The sequence below is a fragment of the Anarrhichthys ocellatus genome, unplaced genomic scaffold (assembly GCF_004355925.1).
Source record: "Anarrhichthys ocellatus isolate YVR2014 unplaced genomic scaffold, GSC_Weel_1.0 scaffold70, whole genome shotgun sequence".
Lineage (NCBI taxonomy): Eukaryota > Metazoa > Chordata > Actinopteri > Perciformes > Anarhichadidae > Anarrhichthys > Anarrhichthys ocellatus.
The window spans coordinates 13,544-28,674 of record NW_022280100.1 but is presented as its reverse complement, the minus strand read 5'-3'; the positions used below and the strand labels follow the sequence as shown (position 1 = coordinate 28,674).

At 42.1% G+C, this 15,131-nt stretch overlaps 1 protein-coding gene across 3 annotated transcripts; it reads left to right on the top strand.

The window, feature by feature from the left end:
- The first annotated feature begins 1,693 nt into the window (after window positions 1-1,693).
- Window positions 1,694-12,310, top strand: hars (histidyl-tRNA synthetase). 3 transcript variants are annotated; one of them, XM_031873255.1, is made up of 14 exons: window positions 1,812-1,900; window positions 3,804-4,196; window positions 4,341-4,430; window positions 5,382-5,501; window positions 5,606-5,701; window positions 6,965-7,090; window positions 7,209-7,316; window positions 7,715-7,813; window positions 8,016-8,109; window positions 8,576-8,703; window positions 8,892-9,164; window positions 9,521-9,637; window positions 10,773-10,919; window positions 11,759-12,310. In XM_031873255.1, the coding sequence occupies exons 2-14, from the start codon at window positions 4,092-4,094 to the stop codon at window positions 11,816-11,818; spliced, it is 1,563 nt and encodes a 520-aa protein (XP_031729115.1). In that variant the 5' UTR covers window positions 1,812-1,900; window positions 3,804-4,091; the 3' UTR covers window positions 11,819-12,310. The 3 variants fall into 3 exon arrangements, with proteins under 3 accessions (XP_031729116.1, XP_031729115.1, XP_031729114.1); XM_031873256.1 differs by lacking the exon at window positions 3,804-4,196 and having other exon boundaries at window positions 1,694-1,900; XM_031873254.1 differs by lacking the exon at window positions 1,812-1,900 and having other exon boundaries at window positions 1,907-4,196.
- Window positions 12,311-15,131: the final 2,821 nt, after the last annotated feature.

Genomic DNA, 15,131 nt, shown 5'->3' with positions numbered 1-15,131 from the left:
AAGAAAATTGTTTGTGGTCCTTTTGTTGTTCAGTCTACAATGAACATACATTTAAACCAGATGGTGAATCAGAAAACTAATCAAATATAAATCTTGAGTTTAATCTGCGATCCGTCTTCACTGTTTACATGTTGAAAAAAATCAGATCAGTCCGATTGGCTGCGTCCAATCACATAACTGATGAACAATGAGGGGGCGTGTCGGCCGTTAAAACATTTCCTGGAAGGCTGTTCTCGTGCGTCCTCGATCATGGCTCCTCGGAGATCCCTCCTCTCTCCTCGAGCCTCGCTAGTCCGAACTAAATAAGAGCTTTGGGACGGTCGTCAATATGGCGGTGCAGAACAACTTCTGGTTCACGCGAGGATCGGGGAAATGACAATTAAGAGACTTGGGAGTTGCTGCTGTTTACCGTCGCCAGGAAGTATTTTACTTAGAAAAAAATGAATCGCAAGCTTTACGTGTTTCCGTATCCGCTTTACGCCACTTCAGTCCCATTAGGCTCGTTCGAGTTGAACTGCGTCTCGCCTGGAAAGCAGACGAGAGCAGGCGGACGTAGAAAGGGGCGTTGACAAAGAACTGCGTTCAAGTCGGACCGTTTTCAGCCGCCTGCTTACATCAGTCATACATCAGTTACCACAATTAAATATAGATTTATGGATCTAAAGACCCTAAAACTGGTAGAATAGCAGCAGCAGCAGTGATCCCAGAATTCCATTATGAGTGTGGGAAGAGCCTGAGTGATGATTTATCTGTGTTTACATGTGAGATGATGGCCATATAGTTATTGCCTTACAGTGGGTAGAGGACGTCAGGCCAGAGAGAGTGGTGATTGCATCAGACTCATGTGCAGTGCTAACGAGTTTGACATTGTGCCACTCCAGAAGCAGAGAGGATTTACTGTTTGAAATACTACAATCATTTTTAAGAATCCATCAAATGCGGATAGCGGTTCATTTAGTGTGGGTCCATGTTGGAGTCGATGGCAATGAGAAGGCAGATAAAGCAGCAAAAAGGGCTTTGAAGAGTGGGAAAAATAACGTTAATGTAAATATAAGTAAGTCAGAAGCTAAAGTGGTGATTAAGGGACAAATTAAAAAGATATGTCAGAACGAATGTAATAAAGGGAGTAAAGGAAGATATCTGTTTAAAAATAAACCATTGGTTGGGAGTGCAGGATCTAGTGGACGAACTAGAAAAGAGGAGACGATTATGACAAGAATAAGGAATGGCCATACTGGTCTGAACAGTTCCCTCGATGTTATTAGAAAGCATAATAATGGAAAGTGTACATTTTGTGGATAAGAAGAAACCGTGGACCATGTTTTATTGTCCAGTCAGAGGTACGAGTCAGAGAGAGACGTTTTGAAAAAAGGTCTAAGAGAGATTGGAGAGGAAAGCTTTAGTGACAAATGTTGGAAACTTTTTCTGGAATATTTAGAGTCAACAACACTAATGAATAGAATTTGAGAAAGAAATGTATTATTATGTATGTATGTGTGTGTATATATGTATATGTATTTATTTTCGTTTGGTTGTCGTGTTAGAGTCCTTAGTCCACACTCCAGATCAGTGGGAGGCGGTAATGCACCCGAAAGCTGTTTGCCAACCGCCAAAAAAAGCAAAAGAAAGAAGAAGAAGAAGCAGGCGGCTGAAAACGGTCCGACTTGAACGCAGTTATTTGTCAACGCCCCTTTCTACGTCCGCCTGCTCTCGTCTGCTTTCCAGGCGAGGCGCAGTTCAACTCGAACGAGCCTATTGACAGCTAACGTCGCCGGTGTGAGTAGCGGTGCAAACACGTTCATGAAAAGCCATGGAGCACAAGGCACAGATACAAGAAGCGATTAAAATCCAAGGGGAAGTCGTTCGGAAGTTAAAGTCAGAGAAGGCGAGCAAAGATCAGGTCAGTACTGAGAGTAAGCGCTGATCTTTAAGGCGACATCTTAACATGCGGTGACCAGCGTGTCCAATTGGCATTTCACGTTAGGTTGAGAACAGCGTTGCTTCAGCCCCGATAAACGTAGAATACCGTAACTCATTCTGCATAGCTAGCAGGAAACCCCCAGATCAAACTGTTTGTTTAATTATGGCGGCCTTTAGAATGCTGTCCACAATTGATTCATTATGAGTCACTTCGTTAATGTGCACTAATGGTTACATATATTGATGAAACTCGTATAATGAAATATTTTCAGTGATAAGTGAGTCAACTCTAAATAGCTCTTAATTTGAGCGATACTTGGATACTAACCGAAGTATAAAAACGACATAGCAGCTTGCTAGCTCTACGCACTGGGAGCTCTAGCTAGATATTTATCTAGCCTGCTAACACACGCTGCTTTAAAAATGTACATTTCAGGTGACGTTAGAAGGGACTGCTCGTCACTTTGTTCCTGACGGTGATTTCATTCAGCCAGACCGGCTAACTGCTAGCTTGCTAGTCGCCTCAAATGGAAGGGCTAGCTAACTAGCCCCGTTCGCTAACCGCCCTCCTTAGTTGTGTCGACTTAAGGTTAGCTAGCTAGCTAGTGTTAACACCGACTCAAAACCCAAACAAGTTGGACGTTTTAAGATAACCCTGTCGCGATTCGTTCAGACATGAACTTTAGTGTGTGCAAATAAAACATGTCTGCGCATAGGTTAGTTGATGCAATAGCTCTCCTTATTAACGCAGGCAGGCGTTGTGTGACAGCTTGTGACAATTTAACGTTAGAATAGGTAACATTAGTTAGCTATTAGGTAACCGGGTGTCATCAGTTGCCACTATACCAGTAATGTGAAGTGTCTTTATTATCTGCCAGCTCACAGATTCTTACTGAAGACCAGCTCTATGTGCTGCTTCTTGTCTCCGCTGTTTGAAACTACTGGTCCTTCCACTGGTATTTAACATCGTCCTCTGTGCACCATAGAGGATGTTGCAGCAGGTGGAGGAATTCTGAGGTCTTGTGTGACATAAATGCTTCTGAATGAAAGTTTAAAACCTTAAAGATTGAAAGCTAGAGTGGTTTCTCAGTGAATGTCTCAGCTGAATAGCAGGCTCGATCCTTTCAGGTGTTTTTTCTCTGTAAGCTTTCTGCCCTCCTTTGATTGTCTTGTTTGTCTGAATTCTTTGCTGTTATGTCAGGGAGTCATTGAGAGCTGTCTTTTACCAACACCACATAATCACCAGTGACACACACAACCTCTGGAGCGCTGATTGTTGTAAGTTAGAGTGGAAAGCATAATAGGTGTTTTTCACAGTAAACATTAAGATTTAATACATATCATAGTAGGCAGAGCACAGGCGTTACTAATGACATAAACCATGTCTCTGTTCTATTCAAGTGTCTAGTAAGCAGGCAGTGTGACAGTGATGCACAATACCAGTACTCTGAAAGTGAGGCAGCTCATTCCACACTACACTTGTGTATATGACAATACAAGAAGCATTAGATGCCTAAAATCTTCTCCAACAAAACTTAGTTTTTTCATTTAACAAAAGACAGATGAAGACACTTTTCAAATGTTAAATGTTCTATAAAGTCAAACAGCACTTAGCCGTAAGAACCTTCCCTCAGTTGAAAACTCACACAAATTCAGTAAATGGGACTACCATTGTGGTCAATCAGCATTCGATGAACACATTTGGTACTTGACATTTTTCAAATTGTATTAGGAAAAAATCTTCAATTAGCCCAGGTTTAAATGTAAGGAGTTTGAAGTGTGTGTGTGTGGCTTCTTTGATTGACTTGGTCTCATGTGATCTCATGTTCTGTCCTCCACGCTGTGATGATGATGATGATGGGTCATACCCTGCCCCCCCCTAGTGCTAGGGTTGCTTACCACTTTTCTCCTGTTCTTCCTGCCGGACCCTCCATGACCTCGGCCTGCCTCACCCTTCATCACCATCATCTACCTCGCTTCCTGGTGAATCCAACCCTCCGGACATCGTTGCTCAACTGGTTCTACTTCTACTGACTCTTGTCATTGGCTGCTGTGGCTGGCCCTGTACAATACCACTGGACATTGCTGTACCCATGATGCACTCCTGAACTTTCATCTGTCCAATTCCTGGACTTGTTTTTTATATTTTTTGTCCGTGCTGTGCGCTGACCATGCTGGGCATGTTCTGTGTTCGTGCTGGCTCTGGTCTGATGGGCTTTCGGGCGGCACCACGGGTCCGATCTCTGCATTCTTTCCCTGGGATCACTGTGGCTCAGGTAGGCCTCTGGTGCTGTGTGTGTTTGTTCCTGTAATATTATGTAGCCTGTACTTTTACAAGTTTCTTGCCAATGTTGACCAACGCAGTATGGCATTTATGTAAGTGTTCACAAAGTTCTTATCTTCTGGTGTGTGTGTTGCAGATTGATGAAGAGGTAGCCAAACTGCTGGAGCTGAAGGCTCAGATAGGAGGAGACGATGGCAAACATCAGTTTGTCCTCAAGACGGCAAAGGTAGGACCACAGTTCTGCTGGTTTCAAACACACACGTGCATTTACTGAGTCGAGCACTGTTGCAATAGAAAACCAAAAGGAGTATGTGTTAATGAGACCAAATTCATACCTGGTGTTAAAATATGAACTGTATCTGGACACCTTTTGAATCTTGGATATCTATTTGGACAAGGAGAAACGCATGGCAATGAAGGTATACATGCACAAGTTTCAGTGTGGCTCGCATCGTGATCAGATCTCAGCCTGGTGTAAATTCCATCCACACAGTTTGAACACATTCTTACTGCTTTTTGTCAAAGGAGTACGGTGGCTTTGAAGAGAGCGTAGATAACCGCTTCAGTTCAGTCAGAAAGGGCTGTCGCATGGCAAAATATTGTAAATAAAGTGCACACTGAAAGTGATATTTCTTTTTTTTTGACTATGCATAAGTACTTCACATGACACCACTTCAAAAAAATCCAAACTTCAATACCGAGTGAAAAGCTCTTAGTTTGGTTCAAGCTAAAGTGTTGCGTTGTTAAAATATCTCATTGTTGTGTATCACTGTTGATCTTTTATGACCATAACTTGGTACACCAGAATATTTCCAAACACAGTTCTTTATTTTAATCACAATCTGAGCCTGTTATTGGTATGATTACATTGTAGCCTGTTAGTAGCTGCTGTTAGCATTGTTTTCCCTCTTAGTCAATTAGACACAAAAACATGAGAAACTAGAATTCAGGTTGAAAAGTACTGAAGTTACCCTTTGACTTGAAAAATGCCACAAAACAGTAACTGACACCAAGCTACAGAAGAAAACATTGTTATAAGTCGTTTGTAATGTTCTCTCAGCCAGTGGATTTACTACAACCCTGCTGATGGATTCTCACCAAATAAACATTTATTTGAAGCAGCTGAAAATGTACTTGCCGGTCAGATTGAAACCCAACAAATGTGTTTCTGTGTCAGGGAACGAGGGACTACAACCCAAAGCAGATGGCCATCAGAGAGAGAGTCTTCAGCACCATCATCGGCTGCTTCAAACGCCACGGAGCAGAAACAATCGACACACCTGTTTTTGAACTGAAGGTACATTTTCACAACACAATTGAACAGGTTTGCCGCTCGGTGCATGTGAACATGAACGTCTTGCATTCAAACACGGTATCTTGTGATGTCCCTGTGGTGGCCAGGAAACGTTGACGGGGAAGTATGGAGAAGAGTCCAAGCTCATCTACGACCTGAAGGACCAAGGAGGAGAGCTGCTGTCCCTCAGATATGACCTCACCGTATCCTTCAAAGACACACAGCAAGGAGCACCAGGAACATGGAGGAGACCCACTGTTCAGTCTACACTAGATAACTGGACTCAACAGATATGACATGCTCATGTCAGTCGATTTCTCTTTAACACACAGACGTCTTTGACATAAACACTGTAACCTCTTCACACCCTGTTGGTGGTAGTTCATGTTTAAATGTTTTAAACTAAGATGCTGGCCGGATATCACACACTGCACCTTCTATGTTGCCTCAACACAAACGACAAATCTCAAATGTCAGTAAAAAGACTCCTATTTCCGAGTGAAGCTTGTAAAGTCTGGCAAACACATATCAGTTAAAGGTAGCACTGGATATCGGTCTGACGACTGGTAAGAATCTAAATTGCTGGGCTTCAGAAGACTGTCTTCTCTGTGAGATGCTCGCTGTTTACCGTCCAGACTTCAGATGTGAGACTGGAGTTGGTGTGAGAGACAACATGTACATCTGGATTCTTTCGCGAGTAGTCACTTTACAAGTTCATTTTGAACCAATGAAAATCTAAATCCTCGTGGATAGCCGGTGGGTTCCCAGATTACAGACAGAAATGACATGCCGTCGTGTCAATAAGATAAATAACATAAGGCTATTTAGTTTGTTTAATAAAAGAACAAGGTATATACCTGTTCTATAGGAAAGGGAACCTTAAATGACTTCTGTTGTGATCTGGCGCTATACAGAAAATAAAATGAAACAAAATTAACTCGACCTTCAAGGGGGGGGCGGAGGGTGCCCCCCCAACACTGGTCTGGACCTCAATGGTTGGTGACTTTATGTTAACTACACATCCACAGTACTCAGTGGATCAAAGATGAGTTAAGTCATTATGAACGGGTCAAACGGCTACATCCACTTTAGAACGAGATATATTTGGCTGCTGGAGGAAACTCTGGTACAGTGTGTGTAATTCTGCAGACACATGCCGGTTTTCTGAATAAGACTTAGTTTGAAAACAGTAATTATCCATTTGATCATTTGTCTGTCGTCACATTAAGGTAAGTTTTTATTCAGTGAAGAAATATGGAATTACATTTCGTCATTCGGTCTCTTTATTTTCAAAGGTTACTTTCATTACAGTCATTTTAGTCTTTTCATCGTGAAAAGAAAAAGTTGTCAACGAGTACTGCTTTAAAGTTTTTGTTGATGAGTAACACTGCCACATAAACTCCTGTATTTGGATTCCCTCCATCAAAGCAAAGAGCCGTGTGTTGTCCTTGACCCGCCCTCTTCAGGTGCCCTTTGCCCGCTACCTGGCCATGAACAAGATCACCAACATCAAGCGGTACCACATCGCTAAGGTCTACCGCCGCGACAACCCAGCCATGACCCGCGGACGCTACCGAGAGTTCTACCAGTGTGTGAGTCGTCCTCCGATACATGTGTTGACTCCTGACCGGGACCACGCAGCGAATATCTGGTCCGACCTGACTTACTCCACTTAGACAATGAACTAATGAATGTTTGTGTGTGTTTCAGGACTTTGACATAGCAGGGCAGTATGACGCTATGATTCCAGATGCAGAGTGTCTGAAGATTGTCTATGAAATCCTTAGTGGGCTGGACCTCGGAGACTTCCGGATCAAGGTTGGTCACGTCCATTCACTAACATTTACAGATGAAACTTGTAGACTGGTCAGCAGGTGTCATCTCTGTGTCATCTTAGCTTGAACCTCTGGACTTGGACACACTGAAGTGAAGATTACTTCACTTCAGTGTGTCCTAAACACAGCCACCAGATGTTAAACCAGATCTCATATCGCCCCTATTTTAGCGAAGTGAATTTAACATTCTGTTCTGTATGGCTGAGCTTCTCATTCCTTACGGATCAACCTGTAGCCTCTGATAAGGCCACTACCTGGTCCAGGCTGAAGACAGAGGGGGACAGGGTGTTTGCTGTTCGGACTCCAACCCTTTGGAATAGGAGCTGTATAATTAAAGTTGTTGTTGTTGTTATTATTAATTATCACATCCTCGGTGTCCAGGTCAACGACAGACGTATTCTTGATGGAATGTTTGCTGTGTGTGGTGTTCCAGATGACAAGTTCCGCACCATCTGTTCAACAGTGGATAAACTGGACAAGGTATGTGAACATGCTGAGCTTTTCAGTTCCAGACTCAATGATGAAAAGCTGAAACTCCATGTAGTCGATCTATTGACATGGAGACAACACTTTGAGACTAAACAGACGGACTGTGGTTAGTGTGATGAATCCTTCGTTCTTTCATCTTCTCCCCATCAATCCTCAATATCTGGCTTTGACCCATCTCCTTGTCCAAACCCAGATGACCTGGGAGGATGTGAGGAAGGAGATGGTGAATGAGAAGGGCCTGTCAGAGGAGGCAGCCGACCAGATTGGGGGGTACGTCAGTTTACAAGGTGAGACTTTACCCAAATGCACACAAGATGTGAGACATCAGTGGCATGTTGGTCACTAGTGAGGCATTCTTCCGTTCAATCTTTTTTGTTTTTGCCTTTTTGACAGAGGACAGTGTAGAAATAAGGAATGGGGGGGGGGGGCAACAAAGGTCCCACGGCTTGAATTGAACCCAGGACGTTATATATGTTGTACATTGTAACCAACTTTGACTTACACACAGACAATTACAGAGCTTTGTTGTTTCTTTTTGCTCTTTATCATTGTTGTGAGGCTCACAACCTCCTCACTCATCAGCCTGGATCCCAGCAGCAGCAGGCAGGTGATCTCATGATAAACCCACCAACACCAGCTGTGGGTTGGTGGAGACCAAGAAGGAGCATTGAAGGAGTATTGGACTTCCATTCCCCAGGTGTACACAAACAGATCTCTGCTAGATGTGTAAATAGGCAACTGTGTGTGTTGCAGGTGGAATGGACTTAGCAGAGCGCCTCCTCCAGGACCAGAAGATGTCTCGCAGTAAGCAGGCCTGTGCTGGCCTGTCCGACATCAAGCTGCTCTTCACCTACCTGCAGCTCTTCCAGGTCACAGACAAGGTGAGACATGCTGTCATTCATGCATCCCATACAATTTCTTCCATAATAATGGTTGTGTTTTTATGCACTGAAGTCATTTCTTTGTCATCATACCTTCTACTTTCTTCTCTCTTTACAATGTAACTGGTATCTGTCTGTTCTGATCTGGTATCTTTTCTATCTTTGCTCTCTCCTCTTCATCGTCTCAGGTGGTGTTTGACCTCAGTCTGGCTCGGGGTCTGGACTACTACACAGGAATCATTTATGAGGCGGTGCTGACTCAGGCGGGTGTGGCCCTGGTGTCCACTGAAGCCCAAAATGGGGCGCCTGCAGAAGAGAGTGTGAGTGTGGGCAGCGTGGCCGGCGGTGGTCGATACGACGGCCTAGTGGGCATGTTTGACCCCAAGGGTAGGAAAGTGCCGTGTGTGGGCGTCAGCATCGGCATCGAGAGGATCTTCTCCATCATGGAGCAGAAGGCTGAGGTAAATGCGTCCGCTGTGATCTGTTACATAGAAATGATTATAGCCTCTTTGAGGAACATCACAGGGACTAAATGAAGTTCCGGGGACATTTTGTCCCCTGAAAAGGACCTGGTCAGGAGAGAGTACTTTCTCAATGTACAAGAATGGGCTGAAGGAACCCTCTTAGTTCCTTGAAAACGAACCCCAAACTAAAAATACCAGGAACTTCTTGGTGGAAATGCAGCTTTACAAGAAAACCTAATTTTTCTGACAGTTATTCTTTCTTCAAAAAATCTGACCTGTTTCAGGTCGAAGTATCAAGGACTGGTATCAAGTTTGTGTAGATGTCCAGACTCTAACAGTGTTGTGTTGTTCAGGCCTCAGCAGAGAAGGTCCGCACCACAGAGGTTCAGGTCATGGTGGCGTCAGCTCAGAAGAACCTGCTGGAGGAAAGACTCCAACTTGTCACTGAGCTCTGGAATGCTGGCATTAAGGTGTGTGTGTGTGAGAGAAGGAGAGTGTGTTGTTTGTTCTGTATAGTTTTATTTCCTTTATTACTTTGGTCTCTTGGCGAACATGTTAGCTGATACAGCCGACTTTAAATTAGTCTGGGATCACATTTTTGTGAAGAGGTCATGTGGCCTGACCATCACTTCCACCACAGATATCAGATTAACCCATTAACCTCACATGATAGTGTTTCATATTTGTATGTGTTCTTCTCAAAGTGAATTAGTTTGAATTAACTACATCTATAATATGATAATATCAGTATTTATTAACTACTACAATAACTTTTAGGTCAGTCCGAATGACATGCATTAGTTACCTCTGTTCGTGGTCCACTATCATCAGTCTGAATGTGGTGTTTTCCTCATGGCTGGTTATAACTTGTAAATACAGCAGCTTGTGGCTTCAGTTAGTAGGTTCAGCTGAAAGCAGTTGAGCTACAGTTTGACCTCCAGTAGACCAGACAGGCGTACCAGTACGGGAGCAAAGTAATGTACTACTGTGGACGTATTTTAAAGATTTGATCTCAGTTATATTGTCATCTCTTCAGCTCGATGTCAGACAGCACTTTCTGTCCAGGGACAACCTCCGGTTCTGCCGAGTGAAGCCGATGAGGAAGTGTCTTAAAGCTGCATTCTCTCTAGTGTCCACCAGGGGGCGACTCCTCTGGTTGTATAGAAGTCTATGAGAAAATGACTCTACTTCTCTCTTGATTTATTACCTCAGTAAACATTGTAAACATGAGTTTATGGTCTCAATCTCAAGTTTCAAGTCAAAGGCAGTCCCTCACATGGAGGTGTTTGTAATTTCACCATGGAGTTTTTTTGTGTCATATCTTGTGGTTCAGGCAGTACTGGTAGAGTGGACATTTCTTTCAGTGTAGGGATTTTTGCAAGGGACTGCTTGACGGAGGTATGTGATTTGGGAGAGAGAGTAACTTGGAAAGATCTTTTTTGACAGCAATGTCTTTTTTTCACATAAATTCCACAATAAATTTGGTTTTGATCTGTGAGCCCCACTTTGTTCTAAGATACAATGCTGTCATTTAGAACTGACTATTGAGACTTTTAATTCTGAAAAGTAGTGTCAACTGACTCCTGTGTGTCGGCATATATCCAGGCAGAGGTGATGTACAAGAAGAACCCCAAACTGCTGAGTCAGCTGCAGCACTGCGAGGAGTCTGGGATCCCACTGGTGGCCATACTGGGAGAACAGGAGCTGAAGGATGGAGTGGTGAAGCTCCGCGTTGTGGCCTCCAGGGAGGAGGTACGAGTCCTACAGAACACACACACACAGAAAAGTCATTTGAATTGATTTTATTTACATTAAGATGGACGATATGACAGCTTCCCAAAATTAAGTAAAAACATCTCGATCGCCAGTATAGGTCGTAACCCCGCCCCCTCTATGTTAGCGTATGGGACATGGACCAAACCAAGAAAGAACACATCAAATATGTTTTTCCAAAAGATGGTTTCTCTCATTTTAGGTAGTTCTTATCACGTGTGAGTTCAAGTGTTAATTTTTCTAGGTTTTAATTAGTTATTAGTTATTTGATTCTGTAAGAAGGGGGTGTGACGTTGTGATTGACAGCTGCTCTGAGTGAACTGTTTTAGATAGAGAAGGAACGTTGAGAGGAGATGTAACTTAAACATTCCATAACTGTCATTGTCTTTTTCAGACTAGATCAATATCGGAACCGTAGACGTGTGAAATAGAGCATGTCGGTTTGATCATAAAGGTATTTATAGAGATAGCTGGTTAGTTATAGTGTCTTTCTCACTGTGGTGCTGCAGTCGGATAAGTATAGCAGCTGCCTGGCTCTCATGCTAACCAGCTGCCTGGCTCTCGTGCTAACCAGCTTTCACAATATAGTTAGAAACTCTAAGCTAAATAAAAATAGTAAGGTAGCATGATGGAGGATTTCAGTACCACCAACCAGCCAGCCTTGATCTAGTTCTCCAAGGGTTTATGAAGAGGGGAGTGAGGATACGTTGCTGTGAGGTGCACATGGCTCACACCCTTTGTGCCTACACACACTGCTGTTTACATGGTCAGAACTTCGTTTCAGGACTAACCTCACTGTCCTTGTCTTCTCTCCACAGGTCGATGTCTCCAGAGCAGCTCTTATAGAGGAGATCCGGAGGAGGACCTCTGAGGCCTAGTCCTCCCCTTCTGTTCAGCTACTACCACCGATCGCTTCAAACAGACACTCTGCAGAGCCTCACACACCGTGACTCTAAGTGTGAACATGAAGAGCTTCTTGAAAGGAAACACCGTCATAAAAAACTAATTTTAGAATGATTTGTTGCAGTTGACATGTGTTCTGGATTATGTCTAAACGATACGTTCTTGCTTTGTGTCAACATTGTATAATAGTGAGGAACAAATCATTGATGTTAACTATTCAAGTCAAGGTTTCTTATTTTCCATAAAGCTGCTGGAGATCAGTTTAATCAGATTCATTAGCTAAATCTTTTTGTTCATCTGTCCAGGACCAAGATGACAGACCATGTTAGAGACATTTACTTCCTGAACCCATCACATGATTTACTGCAGTTCAACTCCTCACAAAAAAGGCTCATGTCTGCCTGTATCAAAGATGGCTGTACTGTAAGTGTCTGAAATAAACGCATCATTCTGCTCAATATCAAACAGCTGCTGTGTTGATACAAAGTTGTGTGCTTTTGTCTATAGACGCTAGTTATTGTCGCTGTAAACCCCCCCCCCCCCCCCATCAATACTGTGATATAGAGTTTGGATCATATCACCCATCCCTATCCAAACCACAGAAGACGGAAGACATTTTTTTTCTTTTCAAAAAAAGATTGAGTGATGTCTTCAATGATGTGTGAAATCTGTTACATTTGCTTACGTAACATTACAAACATTCATAGTGCGAGCAATAACCATATCACTTTGTAAACTTTTACTCTCTTTTAATCAAAAGCTTTGACAAAAATATGGATTCCTTTGATGGAACGTTGGGAGAGGATGTAGTGTTTGTTTGACAAAGTTATGCTATAAATATTCACCTAACGTTCTCATACCATCCCTAGTTATGAATGTAAGGGCCGACTGATGGAGTAGCGCTAGGAGAGCATCTGAATTACATCTCCATGATGGATAAAAAGGTTTATTGAACTATCTTGGGACTTAATTTCTATGTTTCTTGAAGGACATCGAGCCATAAACCAAGATATTATATACCTACATATATATATACCTACCTATATGTAGGTATACCTACATATGTGTATATATATAAGAGGCTACATTTTCAATTAGTGTCCCATTAAGAGTAATAATACTCATTTCAGTGGGACTTGTAAGTTTTCTAGAGAACAGCATGTGTTCGGTTTTATCTGAATTTAACAGTAATTTAGATCAATGAAAGGTAAGTTTTGAATGGTTTCTAGGCAACAGAGGGTGCTGTTGTATATAAAATTGCATCATCTACAGATGAACTACCATTTCTAACTTTACTCCTTTCTCACTCTTAAAGCTAGACTAAACGTCATCAGCCACAACAGCTTGTACCAACGACATAATTTTTCCTCAAATCCAATAGATTCTAGACATTTCAAAATAATTTGATCAACAGTATTGATAAGTCAATAAAAAGATCAGCGTGAATGCAACTTAATTCAAGATCTGATGCTCCCGTCAGTTCTACTCCCGGTCTAAAACCTGGTACCAGTGTTCTGATAAAAACATTCTCACCTGATAGCTAACCAGTTTCCCAAACACTTCAGCTCGACGTGATCATTTGGAAATTGTTTGGTTGTCATACACAAGTCATAACTAATATAGTAGTTTGTTGTTAAAAGTCATAGCATGATGTCCCATAAAAAATATAGTATATGCTATATAAATGCCATAATGTCAAAGAATAGTATGCCATAAAATTATAGTATGTCATAGAAAATCTCATAGTACAACATAAAAATGCCATAAAGTGTGATAGTATAATATGTCATTAAATAGTATGTCCAATAAGTCTTATTATAGTGTCCAAAAAATTCATAGTATAGTTTGTTGAAATAAAGTCAGAAAAATGTCATATTGTAGTATGCCATGAAATGTCAGATTATAGTTTGTCATAAAATATATTATATATCCAAATAAGTTATAGTTTGAGTCTAACCACCTTAACCTCAGCCCTTTAGAAATGTTTCATCCAAATATGGTTGTTGTTCAATTGTTGTAATTTCAGGTCCTACAGCAATTAAATGCTCTCTATCTTAAAAGTTCTAAAAGGGTTGAGACATAAGATGCAGCATAATAAATCCTCTGTGATTCAAAGTTATAAAAAACTGAAACACGAGGAAGAGTGAATAGAAGCACTATAAGCCTGAATAATATAGATACATAGAAAATAATAATATAATATGTGACCCATGTTGCCCTATTTAATGTTCGGTTCCAAACATAGTTATCATGTTCCACACACTTTGTTCAGTGTCATATACTGTGAGCAGCCTGTTCATGTTGTCCTTTAGTCTTCATGCAGAAACAGCAGAGAGCCACAGAATTGAACCCCGAGAGGACTGGACCCCGAGTGGACTAGACCTTGAGAGGACTGGACCGCAGGGAGAAGGTGGGAAACATTACTGATGAAACAAATCTCCAAACACCATCTTTCTTGGTTTTCCTTCTTGGCAGAGGCTTCACAGTCCAACTCAAAGTGTCTTTTTGAGCCGTGACGTCTGTGTCCTTTTGGTCCCATTTGTCTGGGGACAGTCAAGACAATAAAGCATTCTTGAAACTCCAAGTCACCGCCTGGATGTTTTACAGCAGCCCACTAATTATTTATATTCCTAAATGCTTAGGAAGGGTTAAATGCAGAGGTCACATTTCATGAATGTAGCTGTATGTAAATGAGGATGGTAATAATGACAGAGAGAGGTTTTCTGTATTATTGTGACCGCTCAAACAAAGGTTCTGATGTGTGTTGGTTGTAAATGTCAATCTAATTAACTTTAAGTCCATGTTGAGCACACCATGTTATCTCACTATGATCAACAGACACTTCACAGGTCCATTACACTGCAGTCTCACATTACAACAAAGTTTAACGCTTCACGACCACCTCTCTGTTCAGGAACTGAAAACATCTCTTATACACATAGCTTTAATCATACAGGTTGACATACCGTAGGATAAACTTTGCTCCAATAAACATGAGCCGATCACTGATGAACCTCCTCACGTCCAGGTTACATGGAGGTACTGCTCCCCTCACAGGTGACGGAGGCCACTACACTGTATTTGAATCCTGGCAGCAACTCTCAAGGTTCTCATGTGGCCTCGACTTTCTAATCTTGGTGTTTTTGTAAACCTTAATCCTCCAGAAACGCGTCTAACCCAAACCCTTACCCCAACCTACAGCTGGACAGATGTGCACTGATGCCCTTCCTTTCCTTTATCTTCTACACATTTGACTGCACAGCTTGTGACTGTGCAGTCAAATGTGTG

Excerpts from the sequence above, each read along its gene's own strand:
- hars (XM_031873255.1), top strand. The coding sequence starts at position 4,092 with ATGCTGGGCATGTTCTGTGTTCGTGCTGGCTCTGGTCTGATGGGCTTT. Across the intron at positions 8,704-8,891 it reads TCTTCCAGGTCACAGACAAG|GTGGTGTTTGACCTCAGTCT; the intron begins GTGAGACATGCT and ends TCATCGTCTCAG. Across the intron at positions 9,165-9,520 it reads TCATGGAGCAGAAGGCTGAG|GCCTCAGCAGAGAAGGTCCG; the intron begins GTAAATGCGTCC and ends TGTGTTGTTCAG.